The sequence below is a fragment of the Battus philenor genome, unplaced genomic scaffold (assembly GCF_028537555.1).
Source record: "Battus philenor isolate CCGP_79_NKW_IND1 unplaced genomic scaffold, ilBatPhil1.0.hap1 SCAF_1, whole genome shotgun sequence".
Taxonomy (NCBI): Eukaryota; Metazoa; Arthropoda; class Insecta; order Lepidoptera; family Papilionidae; genus Battus; species Battus philenor.
Genome location: NW_027181661.1, coordinates 4112100 through 4133769, shown reverse-complemented (window position 1 = coordinate 4133769; position 21670 = coordinate 4112100). Strand labels below are relative to the sequence as shown.

Below are 21670 nucleotides of genomic sequence, written 5' to 3'. Positions count from 1 at the left end.
AGTTATTATAAAACTAGCACCTTGTGTTAAAAAATCTTTTTACAATTTGTTAATATTTCCTTTTTTCGGAACGATAATATTTGTCTTGAGATATATTTATTCTATAAAAAATTGTTTTGATCAGTCATGGTCTCGGTTCTAAAAAATATCTTCCACAATTTCGATGTTTCCCTTGCAAGTTAATATAGTTAGTTAGCTATAGTTACATACCTAAAGTAAAAAGATCGAAAATTCTAACTTTTGGTCATCTTTTCCAATTCTTTTATAATATTAAGTCATGGTTCTCGTTCCTGGTTTAAGCACATCTATCTAACTTGTTTTTATTGTACGTGGGAGGAGAAATGTATTCGCTTGCTCGCCTCGAAAGGATTTAGACCGGTTATGTTGGACTTGCTATAATTCTTTCAGGGCTTTGTACCCGGCATTTGATTTGGCACTTCAGAAATGTTTATGTATTTTGAATATTATATTCTGCTCGGTATTTACGTAGAGTAAAAATATCCGATTGAGTTTATAAACGAATAATAACTTCTTTCTATCTCTCACGTATGCCACAAGGAAGCTTTAAAAACGAACAAAGGAAATGAGGATACGTAACCACAAGCTCTCCGTTTAAAACGATGAACTCTAGTGCGGATGACCTTCCTCCCCCACAGACCCGCAGACAAAACATCCGTGGTGCGACCTCGCTGAGGGCAGGGTGGAGAGAGGGCATCGTAATTAGGACACACTTCTCCCCAAGCGACGCAACTTATCGTTGGAGCAAAGAACAACACAGCACAAGTTCATGCTTAACATTTATTACACACTGACTTATGTACTTCATTTTACCAATCAGATAGATCGAGATATTTATCTAAATATGTGTTTGTAAAGCGTTAAATTCGTTAAGGTCGACGTAATAATGTGAATGCAGGGTTTATTTGGGAGGCAACAGACGTTATTTAGCTAGAAATGATGATGATTAAAGCATTAACATCGCTGTTACTGAACTGTCGAAGCAATAGGCCATGAAGACTTCGCTCTACACAGCCAGATATCAACCGGGTTCATTGTATATAAGACTAGGACGACGCTGTGACGACAAGTGACACATAGTATAACATAAGAAATGAGTGCTTCAGTATTCATTGTATATAACAAATAAAAAATTCAGTTGCGTCTTTTTATATAATGAGGGTACAATAATCACAATGATGTACAAAAGCAAAAAGTTAGAAAAGGATTTTTAAGATCTAATAATTATACAAGTATAAGATATATATATTACAAAACAAAAATGATACAATTAAACATGTAATATAATTAATAACAAATGTCTATATTTTAAACTATGGCTAACTATAAAACCAGAACCTACACAACAGTTACAATTCGTTCGCTTTAAGACTGCAGTGAATTATCATTATCCGCCGGCCTATGCACAGTGCTAGATCAGTGACCAGTTGAATGTATATTGAACGCAACTGCTAGCACAGGTCGTAATGTATTTTGTTGTAAGCATTCGTCGCCTATTTCTTGAATTGTATTATACGTTGAAAATACCTAATAAATTTACTTCAGCCGATCGATTTTCAGATAAAATTGTTCATTTTGCTACATGGTAAGCGTGTAATACCATCAGGGCGACAGACAAAACATAACACCAGGAATCATAACATTACAATGGCCAAGTGTTTCCCTGAACGACTGTTTATCTAACGGCGGTAGCATTGTCCGCACTCCGTCCGTGTTTACACGTGGCTGCACGATATTTAACACTAGCATACATTGTTAAAATTAGCTTCGATTTTGTTAGTATTATGCCTTCCAACTAGCATGCTGTGCTATGCAATTAGTGGGAGCGTGTTAAAACTCTCGGTATGTTTGTTTGAGCGTGAGCTTTTTGAAGCGATGCAAGCGTATCCCGACCCTTTTCAGAGTCTACTCGCTTACGCCGCGTTACCTATTTAGAACGTAATGTAATTTTTAACGCGTTGCTATTTTTTATTCGAAGCGTATTGACTACGAGGTTTTTTATGTATTTACAACCATTTATATACGCTTCTCATATATGAACCTTACGACTTGAAGTTACTCGAGCTATAATAATTATTTGTTTTTCAATTGGAGTATAATAAAAAACTAAGTTCCTTTCAGCCTATAGAAGTCCACTGCAGGGCGAAGGCTTCACCGAAGTATGTCTACGGGTAGATATACCACAATTGCCACGTTTGGTAGGCGGGTCTGCCATTGCTGTGTGATATTGGTACGCAGGAGACTTTGCTGCACATCTAGAAACTTGCTTATTAGCAGTGGCAACCTTATATAATTAATGCACAAAGTGTGAATAATATGATTGTATCCCGGAAATCGAACCCGCGATTTACTATTGCATATTTTAGTCCTTGCCACTTGGCTACCACTTTGTTTATTAATGCAAATAAAAAAGTTGGCAACTGATGAATTTCAGAGTTATTTTGGTGGGTTTTTATTATTGTTGAACCTCAAATTTGATTTCCAAAAGAAACTAGTGATATACTTTAAAAATATCACCATGGAATTATGAAATACTTTGTAAATTTTTATTTATTTCTAAATTAATGGATATTGGATGCAATGCAGCGAAAGTTGACCATAGATGTTGGTAGAATTGTAAATTGCTTGAAAGTAATTCATTCTCCCGCGTAAAATGGCGTGAAGATAATCTTTAATCCACAATTGTTAACGCAATGAAACTGACTGCATCTGTTTGCAAGATTTACACAATTATGATCACGAGAACTTTTGTATAATACAATGTAATTTATCTGATTTCTACTTTTGCTATGATTCCGATATTAAATATTAGAATTCATTTGAACTAGAGCTCCAGCTCTATGGTCCAATAACGGTAGCATTTAAAAAATAGGGTTAGTTAAAAAATTTTCTGCGTACTTTAATATGGTAGACGCTTAATTTAATACAATTTCTCTGAATCCCCGCTTGACTAAGAGGTATTTTTGATATTACATGCAACTAAAACTTTTTTAAACATTTATACTCGACTTTCTTACTTACTTTTTATTATGAACTTGGAGTCGAATTAAAGTTTTTATTTAATTTTCGCTGTGTTTAATAAAGAGTTATCTTGGTGAAATGAAATATTACAAAATACTAAGAGATTAAAAATGATACGGATACCTCTTAAATTAATAATAAGCAAAAAGTTATATTTATACGCAATATACTATATAAACAATTATAATAATTGTATAAAAAGTAACTGACAAACGAAATAGAACGTAATGAAAATAACTTATAATAAATTTCGATAGCTGTTTATCATTTAAAGCTCTTTACAAGTAAATTGGCTATTTATATATAACATTTATTTACACAAAATTTAAACGTCGATAGTTTATTTAGAATGACAAAGGTTGCGTAATAAAACGATATTTAAGAAATAAAAGACGTTCCCGTTAAGGCGCTTATATCTACAAAGAGCTCTGGTAGCAATTGTCCAAATACGATTGCCTCTTTTATTATTTATCAACTTTTATATTGTTACATTTTTATTTATTAATCAACTCTAATAAATCATCTGTATTTAGTTTTTTAAATTATTAATTTATAAGATTTTCTGAATTGGTAATAGATGTAACAGCATTAAAGGGATAAACGCTCATTTGCTGTCAATTGATGTATGGTACATTCTACACAAAAAATCAATGGTTTTAGAAGTAATGTAACAATTGTGTTGTAAGGAAAACGTTTCCAAAATTAGGATTTCTACATATTAAAATTAATTATTGTTTATTATCTGTCCCTGCAGATGCTGAACTAACAGAATTTATTCTCGTAGTATTCCAATAGAATTTCAAAGAATTTAGTTTATTATATTGGCTAGTAGGTGTAAAACCTCTAAAAAGGTTTTTTTCTTGCCGAGTAAGCGATATAGATTTAGGGAGATTTCTCTTTGAAATTTTTACACTTATATCCAATCGTCGTTAATTATATACTCTGTTACTATTATTAGATGATACTTTTTTCTCTTCACGATAGTCATAAATAATGTATAATTATATTAAACGCATTTTTGTATTTGCTGTGTTTTTTTAAATCAGAAATTGTTAGCAAACGTACGCGCGAATTCGCCTATATAATGTTAGAGTCCCGTAATTATAGGAGTGGGTGGGTGAGCTAGTAGAGGCTGGGCGGCCCGGGTCGGCAACCGTAAGGGCTTCGACCTGCGCGCGCCTGCGCGACCCGGCATCGACCAACCCCGCCCTGCCCGGGACGCTTCAACATAATCGCGGTTGAGAACCGGACCTATATCTATTTTCACTATTGTTGTACAGTTGCGGAAACCGTTTAAGTCAACCCTTTTACCACTTCTCTCATAACTCTGTCTCTAACACCGTTTTCATTTGTACATGAATAAAAATAAACGGTAGAACTCTAAACCAGCGCCGCCCAATCAACTCTATCTCTATATATCTTTATATTTTCGTTTAAGCATGGAAAAAATTAAAACACCAGTCCCTAACCATTAAAAATTTCATGTAAATCAAAACAAAGTAGTATTATCGTTAGTTAATCATATTGTAAGTATTGCAGTGTGCGAAATAGAAATGTTATTTTTAAGTATTCTTTGTTTATTAATTCGTCATTCACATAACTGGGACATACGTTTTTTTATTTAATAAAAAATTATCAATAAAAGAAAAAATTTGTTATGTATATTCTTAAAACTTAATCTTTATATAAGAGAGATTAAGATTAAACTTTTAATTACCGTGAGAAACCGTGAGCACATTCACAAAATGTTATGCGGTCCCAATTTCAATGTTATTAAAATGTAGTCCATAAATTATACGGGAGTTAAACTATTGTACAAGGATTTATTCTGTTGAATAGTTTATTCAAAAATTCTCGGGACGGGGATGGTAATGCCTCGTTACCTGTTGTTGCCACGTTAAACTGCATTTTACTGTAGTGCGTACCACGCTTTCACAGACTCGGCGCCGGTCGAGCCGACATATTAATGCAGCACCTACTTTTTACACGAAGGCATGGCTCTACCGCGGATGTTTAAAAAATGTTAAAGATCTAATCGCTCTACTTATTTTTGTGACTTAAATGTAACCGTAAAGGTATCAACTCATGTGTACGTCCTGTACTGAAAATATTAAATATTCTAGTAAATTAATGCAATTAAAATTTTACCGTGCCTTCCTTTGATGAGATAATTACAAAATTTGCTTTGAAAATATAGAGTAAGTACGATGAGATTCTTTCTTTATGTTATTTTTTTAATTTAATATAAAAGGTCTTACAAATATAAAGCAATAATTTTTTTTTGTTTTAAAAAGGAACTGTGCGTGAACGTTAGCGACAAACAACCACTTTTGTTGGCAGTTTGAGATGAATTGCCAAGTATGATTTTCGAATAAAATTAATAACTAAGTATATGGATGGCTCTTTTACTTTTTGATGGCTTGAAACTAAACTAACTCCAATGAATGTAGGTTTCATATGAAAAGAATTATTTTGGCAAGGAACATCGGCAATGTAATGCATGGGATCCATATCCCAGACTAAATAATGCCAATAAAGCAAGCACATAAATTATTCTTTACTCGTCTATTGAAAAGATTCAATAAGAAATCGAATCGGAATGCATAATGATTGTGTACTCCCATAGCGTCTCGATTTATGCCATCCACTTTTCTATTGTGTTGTCTGCCGCAGGGACTGCGAATGCTCCAAGGCTCATTGCTTCGCTTAGTATTTGCGACTTTTATACACCCGGGGTTATGATCACCATATAATTATAGAAACCAAATACGATAATGACATTTATAAGTTGTCTAATTAATTAATCATTGCCGTGAATTTAACGACTGAAAAGTGAGCAAAAAGAGTTTAGGACAATTTATGATAAACGATCATCGAAGTGATGTTCTAAACACAATGTTAGGAGCATTCATTTTAACAGTCTGAGCTTTTACATAAGATAAATTTATGTTGAGGTATGTTAAAGAAAAACTTGTAGAACAGAGCTAGGGTCTGGTATATCAGAATATTGGATGATACGCACTAAAATGAGCTTCTTGCGATTTTATTATAGCGATGGTGTTATGTTATAACAATCGATACAATAAATTATAGTTACACTTGCTAAATTAACATTTTCTGTCCGCAAACTCTCAATAAAAATTGTATATTTCAACACAGGGGTTATTGTCGATTGTTCACGAAAGACTAATAGTCAGGTCAGTCATATTGCAGTTTTATAATTAAAGGAAGTTGTGCGCCGTGATTGATATCAGTGCGTTTAGTTATCATGAAATTTATTACTTGTAAGTTATACTGTATAACAAATCGTACCAGTTCACACGGGAAAACGGCAACATACAGACAAGCAAGTCCTGTCCTGATGAATTGTAAATGTAATTAACTATGAACGAATAAACACAAGTCTCCGATTGATTTACTCAAACATCGGATATTATAGGAAAATCAATCAATATGGTCGCTAAAATAGTTATAATTAGATATGATCTATTTTGATGTCTTTATAACGTTAATTCTTAGCAGTTGAAGACAAGTATTGAAATTAATCTAAGTTACAGTTGGTTAATAATAGTTATTCAACATTTTGATATTGTTGCGTCCAATATGTTCTGTTGTTACGAACTATGTTAGTCAATTTTATCTTTAATGATAAATTATTCGATAATCAATGTTTTCAATTTAATACTTTAATTATACACAACAATTACATACTTTTGAGTTTTCGTTTTACCTGTAAAAGAACTTTTAAAACTTTGGTCGTTTTAGTTGATAGACGCCCATTGTATGGCTTAGATCACCTAAGGATATCAAAGGGAGACATACCATAATCGCCTTGTTAGCAGTTAAGGCGGGTCAGCGAATGCTGTGTGGTATTATGGTATGCCGAAGCCACTGCTTTCCGTCCTCTGGAATCTAATTCGTGAGCAATGGCAATTCTATGTAACTAAAGCACGGAGTGTTATATAGGATTGTATCCCGGGAATCGAATTCGCGACTTACAATCGCAAATCCCACTCCTCTATCACTGCTGTCTTATATTTTAATACACAATATAATTACATAACTAAAAAGCAATTGTACAGTTAGTTAAAGCTATCTCTTACATTTAAGCTACATTCAAAAGGATGTCAATGCGAGATTGACCGTTGTCTATCTTTGTCGCCACGCGATAGTGAGTAAATATTGTTTTCATCTTTGTAGTCTCGAGAAATTTCCTTGTAAACAAAGTGTGCTATATTGTCTGTGAACTGAGATAAATGTTTAATAATTAAAGTATAGTTGTAATTAAATCGAGAAAAAGTGGCACGTGGATAAAGTGGGTGGCGGTAGAGAAATATGAAAAAAAAAAATTAAATGTTCAGGTATTCATCGAATAAATTAAGTACTCTAACCTTATAAGCATTTTCAACCCCGCGTAACATTTAACACATATCACTTTGGTATTAACATTCATAACATGAAGTTTAATTACCATTCAAATGAAAGTCGCAGAGTTGTTGTTACGATAACACGGGTGTTGGATTGAAAAAGGACGTGTATTTATATTCTCTGCCCACGTAATTTACTGCTTTGGAAATTTATTATAATCAATCATTACATCTTACTCGCAGTTATTTTAATAACTTTTAATAAACCCTTACTCGAACTTCTTCGTTATTAAACAATACGCGTATTTTGAATCGACAACGTAATTCTTTTAAAGTTACATTACACAATAAACTTATGTAATAATTTTATAAGTTATTTGAGTTTTCTTTTAACTTTTCATCACATTCTCTAATTATCTTTTTTGTTTTTTGTTGTTATAACTTTAATCGATTATATTGTTTTCGGAATTCTAGTGATCATAATTTATTTAATGTTGTTTAATGTTTTTACGAGTAACATAATTATCACTCAAATTTTGAGTTAAAACTTGATGCGGTGTTAAAAAATTACCATTATCAAAACCAATTTGCAACTTTCGTATTAGTGACTATGATTGTTGCAAATTGTTAGACAAAGTACAATTTTGAGTCCATCAATTGGCGTGAGAAGTCTAACATAGTGCTTCTATTTTCTATTGCAGTCCGCAAACATGAAAGTAATAAACTTTAAAAGAAACCTTGTCATTCTTGATAAACGTCCCCTCTGATAGCTTGACATGGCATTATAATTATAGCTCAGTTTCGAATAAATCGTTTTAAATTGCTTGTAGACAATTTATCGAATTAGAAGGACACAAAGTTCTTTGTGGCCATCAATAACTGATTATCTATTGATTTTACTCAACAAGAACGAACTCCATTTAGGTTAGAGGGAATAAATTTTATTAACAGTGGAAACCGTCCACTACGTGTGTTATTTTGTAAGCAACAACACTTGTTATTGTAAGTGAAAACTTTGCTTTCTAAATAAATGCAACAGTTAAATTATACAATATTATAGTCGAGTTGCAGTTCATTGCGTTGTTGCGAGGGGCTTCGGTTTGTCGCGGTACTCGAACAGCCTACTTGATACCAATATAGAAAACTAGAACAGAGTAATAACGTGAACGTGCCTTGATCGATGTAGGAGTCGGATATTGTCTATCAGATAATAGGATGGAATTGCATTTACGTCACTTCAAGATGGGGTCTCTATAGGCTCGTGCGGAAATTGTGTTGGTCAAGTGATTTCCTAATAGAGATTCAAACGGTTTCTACTGAATGTAGCAACTCGACTCGTCACTTTACATTCGTACGTACTTGTAAAGATTCTAATTCTTAGGTTACTCTATGTTCGCGTGATTTGCATGCACGTGTATTATCGTGTCGCGGTCACTGAACCTTATTGTTTTTATTGTGGTTTCGCTTTCATTGATGATGGAGCTTTAATTTCGATTTTTTACTTTTAGACAACAACTTAGAATTACGTTTCTAACCTTATTAAGCCTAGTTAAAATTAAATTAACAATAGCATAAAACCATTACTTATATAACAATTATTCGGCGTTTAAACAAAGGGAAATGGTTATATCGAAATATTATTAGCGCCATTTGTTGGCTAATGAAGACTATTAGCCGTGAATCTTTTTGTCATACACATGTTTAATTAAACGGGAAAACCTTGCAAATAAACGCCCATTATGTTATTAGCTGGAAAAGAAATCAGAATGTAGGAGGTAAATCAGTTAGGAAGCTATTTATATTAACGAGTAATACGAGGGTTGATTTTTGAAGAAATAATGAATAATTCTTTATTATAACCCAAGAGAAACTAAGATGGTAAATTAAGGAAAATGTTGTACCATTATCTGTTTTTCAAAGAAAAGAGGACTAATTAATCAACGTTTCTTATAAAATGTTATTTCATTTGATGAAAGGAAGTCTTAATTAATAAAGTCTCGATTTTTCTTATAAACAGCAAAATAATTTTCTAAGTCACGTTTCGACGACTCAGGTCCTATTATTTCTATGGAGTCCTTTATTATATAAATGTGATTTGATTTATTTGATCAAGTATAAAGGTAATGATTGTTAAATTAATGAATATACTTTATTGGCGATGCGCGAGGAATTTATAAATAGATAAAGTTGGAAATCTAGCTAATGATATCAGTGCAACATTACTTCGATGTCTTTAGAGAAGCGTATTAAGTGTACTTTCGGCGTATACGTCGCCCCTCAATAAAAATAAATTCATTTGAACCCTTCGAAGAAACTCCCCTAAAATTTATCTACACTCAGTGCATGTTAATAATTCGTGCTATATCTCAATATCATAGAAATAAAAGGTAATGAAAATCGTAGATATCTCAATGTTAAGGGACACGAAACTAAAAATTAAGCCTCTGTCATTGTTTGCTTCTTCATTGGTTACTTTGCAATCGTAAAACAGACAAAGAGAACTTAATATATTTACAGTCGTAAATAAGATATTTATTAATTAAACAGTATTATTTAAGATGCCCGATTCGTTGAAGGAATGAAAATATTATTTGTTATTGAAACTCGACTCTGCTATATTTATGAAGTAGATAAGGAAGAGTAAAGGACATAGACACGGGCAGGACACCCGATAATGAGGGCCACACACAATTTATTGCTTTTGTTCAAACTTATCCCGATTAGTAAACAACTCTAAAGCATAAAGTATTTTACGACTGGGAAACATTTAAACCCTAGTTTCAGATTGTAATGACATTATTTTATTTATTATTTGGTTCACAATTCAAAATATCGACCACTTTTACTAAATGATTTTTTTGCATAAGAAAAAAAATTATGTGATTCTTAAAATAGTGAACATACATGCATAATTAAATTTGTGTTAACTTGAGAGAAATATACCAGTTCAAATTATGATTCATTAAAAAAAATTGTAGACGCCAGAGGACCATAAAATATATCAAATTTTGATCTTTTAGCGTTACTACAAGAACAAAATCAACAGAAAGAAAAATTTGGTGCACATTTTTAACAAAATAGTAACCAGAAACATTTTCTGTTCCCGGCTATCAAAAATCAACCGGCTATCAAGTTCGGAAACTTTTTTAAAAAAAAAGTAAATAATAATAATAATAAACGTTATGGAAAGTATATTTATATTTTTTCTTATTGCTTTGGATAATATGAATAATTTTAAAATAAAATTTTGGATCAAAGTAAAAGAGAAAAAAGGTAATGAAGTTTATTCTACTCAAGTTATGACCGCCGAGCTCTTTAAATTCCTCCAAATATTTTTTGTGATACATTCTCTAACGTGTCGCCCCTAACGTAATAGATTAATATCAATTGGACACGATAAAAATTGTTACTTCAGCTGCGTAATATTGTATTGATCAATATCCGTCAGCAAACATCCCCTGCCATTCGCAGTCGTTGGGACTCTGTCCCCATCTATATTTAGAAAGATTCGAGAAACCTCTGTCCTTTATACGCCGCATTGTCACGAGGCGAGCGCACTCATTGTGTGTAAATTCAAGTTCGTGTAATTAATTTGTACCAACATAGACGTTCAATTCAATCTAGGCGACAGGTTGCTGAATAAGGCTCGGTTATATCGTAACTACGATTAAATGTATTGAGCACGACGTTGTGGTATGAACGCATATAGGAATGTCGGGTGGCGTGGCTGACGCCCGGTAACGAGATGTTAGCAGGAGCGCACTGTTGCCGGGGTGGCAGCAGCTCGAAAGGGCGCCGGGTAGGCTGGGTGGAGGGGGGTGTACTAGCGGCCGGTGAACCTTGCTTGTCGAAATCAATACAGCTGCCGCGTTCGTCTGGAGCCCGTTGCTAGGGAAACGCGCCCAGATAAACCACGCCGCCCTCCCGTGCCGCTGCACTCGCCGAACATTACTACATCGCTTACCACAAATTATGTAACTATCTGATTAAAATACCATTTATACTCGTTCAAATTGACAGAAATTTTTTCAACAATATTTTATACTTATTTTCAATCGATTAAAATTTAAAGTAATATCTTTTGAATTATAAACTGAGTCCCTAATACTATGTCAGCAATATTTTTTTATTGTTGAATATCTAAAACTCGTATGTGATTTATAAAAATCGATAAATCTTTAGGTATTATAAACGTAGAAAAATTACATTATTTTAAATTATTTATGAAGCATCGACTTAGATTCGTCACTTCTGCAAATATAATGTTCGTATTTAAAGTTTACAATTGCATTCAAAGCACGGAACAATGAACCTCCCCCGGCTTATGTACCTATGATGCAACAATGACTGGGGACGACGCCCCCGCTAGCCGCTGCAGACCCCTTTCACCCCACGCGGTGGAAGGGGCCCCTTCCACCGCTCGCCCGGGTCCAGTGTCCCGGACATAGCACCTACCCGATACTTGTAATAATATCGAACAATATTTATCAATTATCAGTACACCATGTCACGTGTTTATAATGCAGCCAAGCACTTACGATGAATTTGGGCCCGTATTTTAAACATGAAATATATTTTAAAATAATCTTTATTGAATCAACAAAACATACAACACAATAGACAAGTAGAAGATTTATAACAGGAAAAAATTGGTTTCTGGCCAGGTTCTCGATAGAATCAACATTTCGATCCTGACAGTAGTTATGTATGGAGAAATTAAGTCTAAAAAATACTATGTGTAAATGTATATTTAAATGTACGTTACATCAATGCCTTGACATGTCGAAGGTGTTCAGCAAAATTTTTGCGAAAAAGTTTCATGCGGTATGGTGTTAAGAACATTTCTTATATTTCGCGCGATCGAAATGTTCATTTTATTTCAATCCGAGTTAGCCACACTTTATGTTATTTTTTCGCTGATAAAACAACGTCTATTATATCGGCCCTCAAAAATACATTACATAAATAAATCATATTTTAATTTTTGGGCATGCGTACATTAAGACTAGATAAATAACTTCGATATAAACATTGTAAATATCATTTCAATTTTTATTAAATCTATTAAAGCGTAGAAATTCATAAGTAGATTTCTATTTCATAAACAAGATGCCGCGCCCAAAAGCAATTATTTAGCTGCCTTTCATAAATCTATGTCTAGACAGATTTTAGAATATATTATCGAATTTCCATTAATCATTGTCTGTGTTAACACTATTAACGATGTGGTTGCAATTTACACTATCATCTGGACAGTATTATAAATATAATTAGGATGGCGTCCAAAAAAATCATTTTTCAATTTTAGCAACGTGAATTATCATTATTTATTCACTTAATACATGCTTACTACTAATAATAAAAATATACAATTGGTGGTATTATTAATTAGCTACCCGAGCTTAGTAGGGTAGTATCTGTACATACAAACATACATGCATACATACACGAATTTATTTATATTTACTAATATTAAATACATTTAAATACAATAATAAATGATACCAATATACTCCGATAAATTCGCATTAATAATTATTTCGTGCCATGTATTTATTATAAACTGTGGCTATTTTTGTTAACACGGGATGTTTTTTACAGAATGTGGACCACAAGGCTAAATTCCGATCCAAAAAAGGCCAGCTGCCGTTCGTCGAGTTGAACGGCGAGGAGATTGCCGATAGTGCTTTCATCATCAAAGATCTCTCCGAGAAATTTAATAAAGATCTAGATGCCGGTAAGTGATGATTTCCTTAAATCCTTTGTTTCATTTGCGGTAAACTAACGCCATATTTTCAAGTGTTGACAATCATTTGCCTGCCTAAATTACTTATCGACACTAGCTTTTGATAGGTAAATAATTTTGTTATTTTTATAAATAATGTCTCTGTCTTAAGTTTTAAATAAAAATCTTTAAATACAAGAGAAATATGTCTAATTAACGGGTGATAGCATGTAAATTATAAACTATTTTTTTTAATGATCTAGTTAATTAAATGTAACACATGCTCTTAGCAACAAACAATTCGTATTGCTTTAAAAATCAATACGTAATGGCCCGTTACTATCCGGGGCTCCTCTTGATAAATACCCGGGCGACCTAAATCCTAGGTAACCTGGATAGTAAAGGGTTGTTGCGCATGTGCATTTATATGGCGCGCTATTATCGCTTGCACTACCCTAAAAGTCCTTTTATATCTAGCCCTGACGTCGGAGCAGCGCGTGGTCACCCACGCTATGGTGTCTATGATCGAGAACCATCTCTCGTGGGTCGTGATGTGGTGGCGGGCCAAGTACCCGGACAGCGTGCTCAAGGGCTATCAAGTGAACCTGCAGAACGCACTCAACACTCGTGTGCCGAATCCGATATTGAACTTCTGCTACAAGCTGACCAGCGGCCGCAAGGTATCTATTATTCCATTTATTTTGTTTTTTTTTTTCTATAATGAGTTTGTTGCAGTACAATAATAATACATATATGAGTGATCATTTTATTTAACACAAAAAGATGTCTGATTGGTCAAGTTTTTCTTAAACTTTACGATGTAATAATTTTTTTTTAATTATGAAGAATATTTTTTTATAAGTTCTCAAGAAATGATTTATTAAATTTTAAATAAAATGATTCATTAACAAACATAATGTAGACCTATGCGTTAGCAGTGGTAAATATGATAAATACCGAAATAAGAAAATTGCTTTTACAAAGTTAAAAAATGTATATATCTAACAAGCGAACAAAACAAAATGTAGATCAAGAGTGGCACCGAGGACCTAAGATCCAATATTTTACTACGTTTTATTTCTTTGTTTCCGTTATTTTAAGTTGTTACGAATTTTTAACAAATTTTTGCCAAAATTTTTATTTAATTACAGCTCTATGTTAACCGAACAGGGCTTAAAATTCTTTGAAAATTTATTTAAATTCAACAGCTTGTTGATATTATTGTTTACAACAGTTTGCTTGTTTGTTAATCTTGGGCGATAGCGCGTTTCGTGTGGGCGACGTTTTCTGCCTGGTTCCGTTCGTCTATGCCTTATCGAAACTCTATTTATAGATTGCTGGGTGTTTGACCTCACCGATATATACAAAACTTAAACGTTAGTGAATATGTTAGGGCTTTTAAAGCTCGGCCTAACACGAGTTAAGTATGATCAAATGTACAATAAAAAGCCGCCGTTTTTTGTTAAAAGTATTTTATACTAAAGTAATAGAATAAGAAATAAACTTTAAATATGTTCTGATTTTTGTACCACTTATGCGTATATCTATATGTTATTAATATAAGTAGATGTGTTGATGTTGAAAAGAGAAAGGTGATGTAGGGTGTCTGCAGGTGGAGGGGGGGGGGGGTTGTTTGAACCTGGATTACTAGGTCTGTTAGTTACACGCGTACTGTATTTTCGGATGAGCGGGCGTTATGTAAAACATGGGGTTATCGAATCTTTGATCTTACACGAGGAACTATAACTGAGACCTTTTTTTGTAACCATTAACAGACACGGGTTCTTTGTATGAAATGAGGACAAACTTAGGCACATTTAATGTTATTCAGCTTATGTTAATATCGCATTGTGCAAGTAAAACTAAAAGATGGTTACAAGTCAAATGATACGATCGTAGCACACAAGGAATAAAGCCCAGGCGTTTACTAATTTGTATTTTATCTTTTTGAATTGGACGAGAATTTTTGCGATTCATTTAATATGCAATACTATAGCTAGGTTTATAAACTCATTAAAAACATGAATTTTCTTTTAGCCTTCTAATTTTAAAATGAGAGGCATCGAATAGTTATAAAAAGTTATATAGATTACTTTTATGAATATTTGTTTTAATATGAAAGTATTACGTCCCATATAAAATTATAAGTTTTGTATTAATATATAAATTCATGTATACACTTTAAATTATTTATGGTGATCATTTGCGTCATCAATTTGAAAGGAAAGGAATCGATTGAGCTTCCCTAGAACATTGAAATTCTTTAACATCCTTCTACTTAAAATACGTGGGTACAAGAATTCCAATTCGCCGTGACCTGACAGGAATACACAGCGAATTCAGTCCTCTTTTTTTTAGATACGCGAAATATATCTAGACAGTAATTTTGTACAGAACCGTCTGAATAGATTTTTTAAAGAATGATATTTCGTTAAAGCAAATTATTTCTCAGACGACTTGACCCGGTTCTTACATATTTTTTTTTAATTTACTATCAAACTTTACCTTTGAAATTCCTGACCGAACTTTGATCTTGGATAGTTTTCAACAAAGATCCAGTTGATGTACTTTAAAACCCATTTGAATATTAGATTTACTTAAACTTATCATCATAGCTTAGAAGCTTAAAGCTGAAACAGCACTTTATCTTTTACACATTGCTTTCTTTTGTGTAAACGGATAATATTTAAATTCCTTACCTCGTAGCGTCCACGGCGCTGTTCAGAGACTAGAAAACGGAAAACGAGAAACCGAAGGGCTCTTTACATTTCGCGAAGCTAAAATTAAATATACAGGGATGAGGATATAAGGGTTATTCGCCGGATTCAAGAGTTTGAGAAGAGCAAATTTTGAAACTAAAATTTTTATTTTCGTACACAATTTGTAACAAGACTGTAGGTACAATCGATGTAATAACCAGAGATATAGAGAAATGCTGCACTGCCTCCTAGGTTCCAAGACTGTTCTCTTCATAGACTACTTTTAAAATATAACTGGATTCGGTGGTTTCGGTTCTTAGCTTCTTAAAATATCATCCGCCTACATTGATAAGTGTAGTCCAATCATGATAGTTCTTCACTATCAAAAACAGATAACCGCCGTAGTACACACACCAAAGTAGACTCCACTCCGACTCTCTCGTGAACCCCCTGGGGGTCCACCTGAACGACTTTGGGAATTAAAACCTGCCTGTTTTTCCATCATCACTATATATCTATTATTCCGAATTTATGTTCTCGTCAAATAACACGTGCGGTCAATGTGAGTTAGGCTTTTGTGTTTCTTATCATAACAAACTAGATTGTTATTTAAAATTGTGATAACGAAACTTTATTCAAGAGTTACGTTTAAATGTTAATACACATTCAAACAGTTAAAGAATACGATTATTGAAATAAAATAAATGTATTCCTATTTTAAAATTAAATATTGTTTGTATGTCTGTTTTAAACTAAAAAAAGCGTCAAGTTTTTGATGTATATTTAATTTGTACAGGGTATGAAGAAGGCCAGGGCCCACGGCATCGGCGTCCACAGCCAGGAGGAGATCATTGAGTTCGGCAAGAACGATCTGCGTGTACTCTCCGACCTGCTCGCCGAAAAGCCATTCTTCTTCGGCGACGAACCTACTCTGGTAAGGAAATTTATTGGATCACACCGATTGCGGACTATTTTAGTTAAAATAGTTTTTAATTAGACTTTTCATACACTTTTTTACTATCCATATACTTTATTCATACGACCAATTTTCCTAAAGCGCATAGGCTTTTGAAAGAAAGTTTTCCTTCGTGACAAAAGTTATATTTAATATTAGATATCCCAACAGACTTCCTAGTGTACCTGTCGCAGTCCTATAGAAAATATTTTTATTTTATTTCGGTTTTATTCATTAAATATTTTAAAAACATGAATAACTTACCAAAATAAGTAAAGCAAAATTAATTAGTAATAATGTAATTATCAGTTCAACGTAATGATTTATGACAAACGAGATTTTTTGGTTTGAATTTTAATTGACGTCAAATTTTTGACAGGTGGTCTTTTTGGTTCTTTAGAAATGCACGAAATTTTGTGCTCACCAGTCAAATGATGGCCCAATTAAAAAAATATGCCATAATTTTTTTCCATTAAAAAAAAACTTGGACTTTATTAACGATAATACCCTTGAAGCTTGAGGACTCGAAAACGATTTACCAGCTACACTATATTCATATTTGTTTATTTATAATAAACATATGCTTACTTAAAAAGATTATAGTATCACTTTACGTTCCAAATTTAAAGTATTCGAGCGATTATGAGCTTTGAGCTTTTACGAAGTCAACAATGAATTTCTCAGTGCTAAAAGAATTCATATTAAAATTTCACTTTAAGATTCTCTTTGTCACTACCATCTGCCTAGAATTCTTGTTCTTGTCTACAAAACCAGCTGCGATGTGCTGGACTTTTTAGTTTAGAATGCAGATCTATTTCTTGGCGCGCTTTACACGAGAGTTAGCGTTAGTCAGCGAAGTGAGCACTTAGCTAATTGCAACTACAGCCTATATAATGAGTACTAACAGTGTATTGGAGAGTATATATTATCTATGGGGTAATAATAAATATTTTGCTTTGGGGTTTCGATGTCTACGCATTTTGTAAAAATGTTCACGCTTTTGAAATTTATTCAATATTATAAATCAACGTTTTCCGAGTATAGTTTGAATCCTTGATTATGCTATCTTAAAGACAATGATTTTTGTACATCTGGGAGCTAGTGTTGTAAAGCTTTTAATTTTTCACCAGTTGGATGTGGTAGCTTTCGCCAATCTGGCTCAGCTGCACTTCATCGATAAAGAGGTGGCTCATCCGCTCCGCGATGCCATGATTGAGTCCTTCCCCAACCTGGTGGGCCTGGTCACCCGCGTCAAGGAACGCGCTTTCAACGATTGGGATGATATATGCCGAACGCTCGACTTGAACGCCCACCTCCCCAAGCCCAAGGATCAGGGCAAGGAAACTAAGGAGGGCACCGGCGCTGCCGAGAAGCAGCCACCATCGGATGAGCCCGAGAAGGGCAAGGTAAATAAAAAACATTTGATAAAAAAATTAAACTTATATTTTTTTATTTTGGATCATGTACAGTGACACTTGTATGCGTAGGCCAGAATCTAGGTGGACCAAAGACGTGGTCAAGTTTATTGTCAAATTTATTACACGGAGATTTCATTATAAAGGAATTTATTACCAAACCATACGTTGTTACCTACAAAGGAGTTGCCAATTTTAGTCTGTCTTTATTTTCAATACTAACTTTGTGTTAATCGCTGTTATTATACACATAAGTAATAGATATTGTCTATGTAATAATTTTTACTTCGCAAAACATTTCTTTAAGAGTGTCATATTATAAATTGCGCAATTGTACGTACATGCGGCGTAAAATTATTACCATTTAAAAACTAGCATTCCGCAAACGTGTTTACATAAAATTCGCATGATCAGTAACAAATTTAAAGCCAATTGGTTTAAATAAGTAAAAAAGGTTGGTTTTTTCATATTTCGCCTAGACAAGTAATCTAAAGAAAGGAAATCCATCCAGAAGTTGGATAGACGTTCTTGGTAAAGTCCTGTCGGTCTTGTTAAATGGGCCAGGCCCATGTTCATCGATGAATGTCCTGCGGGTGAAATGATGATGATGATAAAGTAATACAATTGTATGATAATGTTTGAGTTTATATTATAGGGCGACGAAAAAGAGAAGGAGCAGGAGAAGGAGCCGGAGGACAAGGAAGAGAAGTAAATGCAAGTTTGCATAGCCCCTACGCGGGGCAGCTACAGTGGGCGAAACGCACCGCAACGTCCAACTTATACGCCGCGCGTATAACGTAACGTCGTTCCGCCCACCGTACACCTTCAGCTATTACATTTAAGAGTCAGACTCGTAGTAGATTCTGTATAAAAAAGCGTGTAAATCCATTTGTCTTTCCCGTTTCTTTCAGTTGTTGACGTTGCGTACGTCGTTTGCAGTGTCGCGTTTTGAGTTCGGATTGTAAAATTGTTTTCATTATTAATGTGTTCCGCTCGAAGTAGTTCGTGTTGCGTGATTTGTAATTCGATTTACCGATTCTAGTATTCGTTACAAGTGTTTATAAGGTGTTATTTTGTTTCATTCAAATTATTTGTCAGTTGCTTCTGCCTTTTAATTTTTTTTTATTATGAAATTAGATATAAATTTATTCGATCGTTTAAGGTACTTACAGGATTAGATAAACGTTTATTCGGATGAAGTATGTAGAGTGTTAGAAACATAGTACCGACGTCACGTAGTATGTGTATTTAGAGGGTCTCACCTTTTTCTCTATACAGTTTGTATTAATCTATTGACACGGTAAGGGAGCGTCGCATGACTAATTCGTATTAATGTTTAGTAACTATATTTACTTATTATAAGATTGCTAAGGAAACTTAAGAGAATTCGATGGCCCTGACGACGTAGTATTTAGATTCTGCAGAATGTGAAATAATTTTTCTGTTGAAAATATTTGATACGAAAAATTGGTCGTGCAATTTTGAATATAAAGTGACTCGTTTTGGGCAATCGTCAATCAACATTATTAAAACGGAACAACGCGTTGGCTGTTGACTGGTTTCATATTTCCTTATACTTGATTTTAAATTATTAAATAAAAATTTTACAAATTTACAAACTTTTGATAAAAACGAAAAAAAAAAAGCCTGGAAGACTGTTTTTTCATATTAATGTATAATTCATAGTCCATAATGTTTTGATATTGTATTAATTATTAAGGTTTATTATTAAATATATTTGATATATATGTATGTGTGACGAAGTCGTGCGAGGTGGATGATTAGATTACCATCGTGCTACAGAGCCACCATTTCCATCGTTTCATCGACAGACAAAAATATCAGTGAATTGTCAAATAAACTCCATTGGTGTCAACAAGACCGAAGGAAGTACCGATATAATCGGATACCAGAAATGGCACCTAAAGATTTCGCCATTCAAAATTAAAATTTTTGCTATTTCGCGGCATAGCTTTCTGCCATATTGTAAATTGCTTTCGTGTGTTAGTTGAATGAACGGGTGTCGCGATTTCACTTTAATATTTTTAGCTTTTTTATTACAGTAAATAACTTTGTGATTTTTTGTAATTCGAAATTCAAAATTTCTTCATCAACATTCCGTTTAATGCATCCCCTTTAACGACATTAGATAGGTTAGTATTTAAGTTTAAGGTCTCAAGTGCACTGGGTGTTTTATTACCGTTATATATTTAATGAGATCATAATTCGTTCGTTCCAACTCGAGAGCGAAACACCTAGTGCAATCAAGACTTATTAGTTAGGTATTTAGTATAATATATAGGGTCGATAGAACTTAGTAATAAGATGTGCGCCATAACTTCACGTAAAGGTAATCCTGTAGATGTGGAGTGGGCGCACAATTTAGTTGCTGTATGTTTTTAATTTTACTTTTTTGGGGTAATGGTCGACTTTCATGTCCCTCCCGACAACTGCGAGACATCACTGCCATTAGTGTCGTATAAGGTTAAGTTAGTTAGGCAAACGCCCGGTGATTAAACCGAACGGCATTTAGAGATACCTAGGTGTAATTTGAGGCTATACCGCGAGCTCCCGCAACCTGTTTCACTGGATGGTAACTTTTAATGTTATAGTAAATGTCTTAGTTAAGTATAGGTAAAATTTCGGCTCATTCAAATCGCCTGTTGGCTACGACTTTTTAACTATGCATACTATAAAGATCGTACGACCACTGCCGCTAATATCTTCACCATCTGGACATCCATTAACTCTCTGCATCTTCGTAAAACCAACAGCAGAACACAGACGCACGTATTATAAATATTGCTGATGGCAGAAAGGCGTGACAACTGACGCAAACGAGTGACCGGAAATTATTATAATCTCTCGTAGGTTTAACTCATTCAACTTTCAACTCATACTCATAATCATCGGCTCACTTGGAGCCATCATTTAGTGCTATTATACAAATAAATTGTGGTTAAGTAGGCATAGACGTTAATCCACATATGTTTATATTAGGCAAGTAGTTATTGTTTTAAGAAGAAAAAAAATATAAGTTCTAATTATAGCTATTGTTTAAAACTTCTGTATTCGTATTATTGAAATTCACTCGTGGTTTTTCAATTATTATTGTCAATATATAAGTGATAAGTTAAATTTGATTAGATATATTTTTGTGGTTCGCCATAATTAATCGAACATAATTACAGAGCTTTCGGTGGACGTATTGTTCTAGTAAGTTTTCAATGTAATATTCTGTCAAGTTTAAAAATAAAGTATATACCTAATAAAAGAATACTGTAAGCGCCCTAATGCGACTGACGAACCGTCCGACGCATTGGTGCGCCGTGCAGGCTTGTTTTTTTTCAACAACAGCCCTCATCATCTTATAGGACGACCGAAACCGCTGTACCGCGCCTAAGGTATGCAGCGAGACGGGGAGAAGTATCGGCCGTTCCGTTCGGTTAGTCCGCCGTGAACCCTAGCGG

General features: G+C 33.8%; 1 protein-coding gene across 1 annotated transcript in view; it reads left to right on the top strand.

Moving 5' to 3' along the window:
* The window catches only part of fax (failed axon connections), a 45406-nt gene extending 24139 nt beyond the window's left edge, over positions 1-21267 (top strand). Inside the window, exons 2-6 of the mRNA XM_068776990.1 lie at positions 13008-13143; positions 13609-13811; positions 16627-16764; positions 17916-18191; positions 18856-21267. Coding sequence (XP_068633091.1) covers positions 13008-13143; positions 13609-13811; positions 16627-16764; positions 17916-18191; positions 18856-18912 — 810 coding nt within the window. The 3' untranslated portion in view covers positions 18913-21267. The remainder of the gene's footprint in view (positions 1-13007; positions 13144-13608; positions 13812-16626; positions 16765-17915; positions 18192-18855) is intronic.
* The last annotated feature ends 403 nt before the right edge of the window (positions 21268-21670 follow it).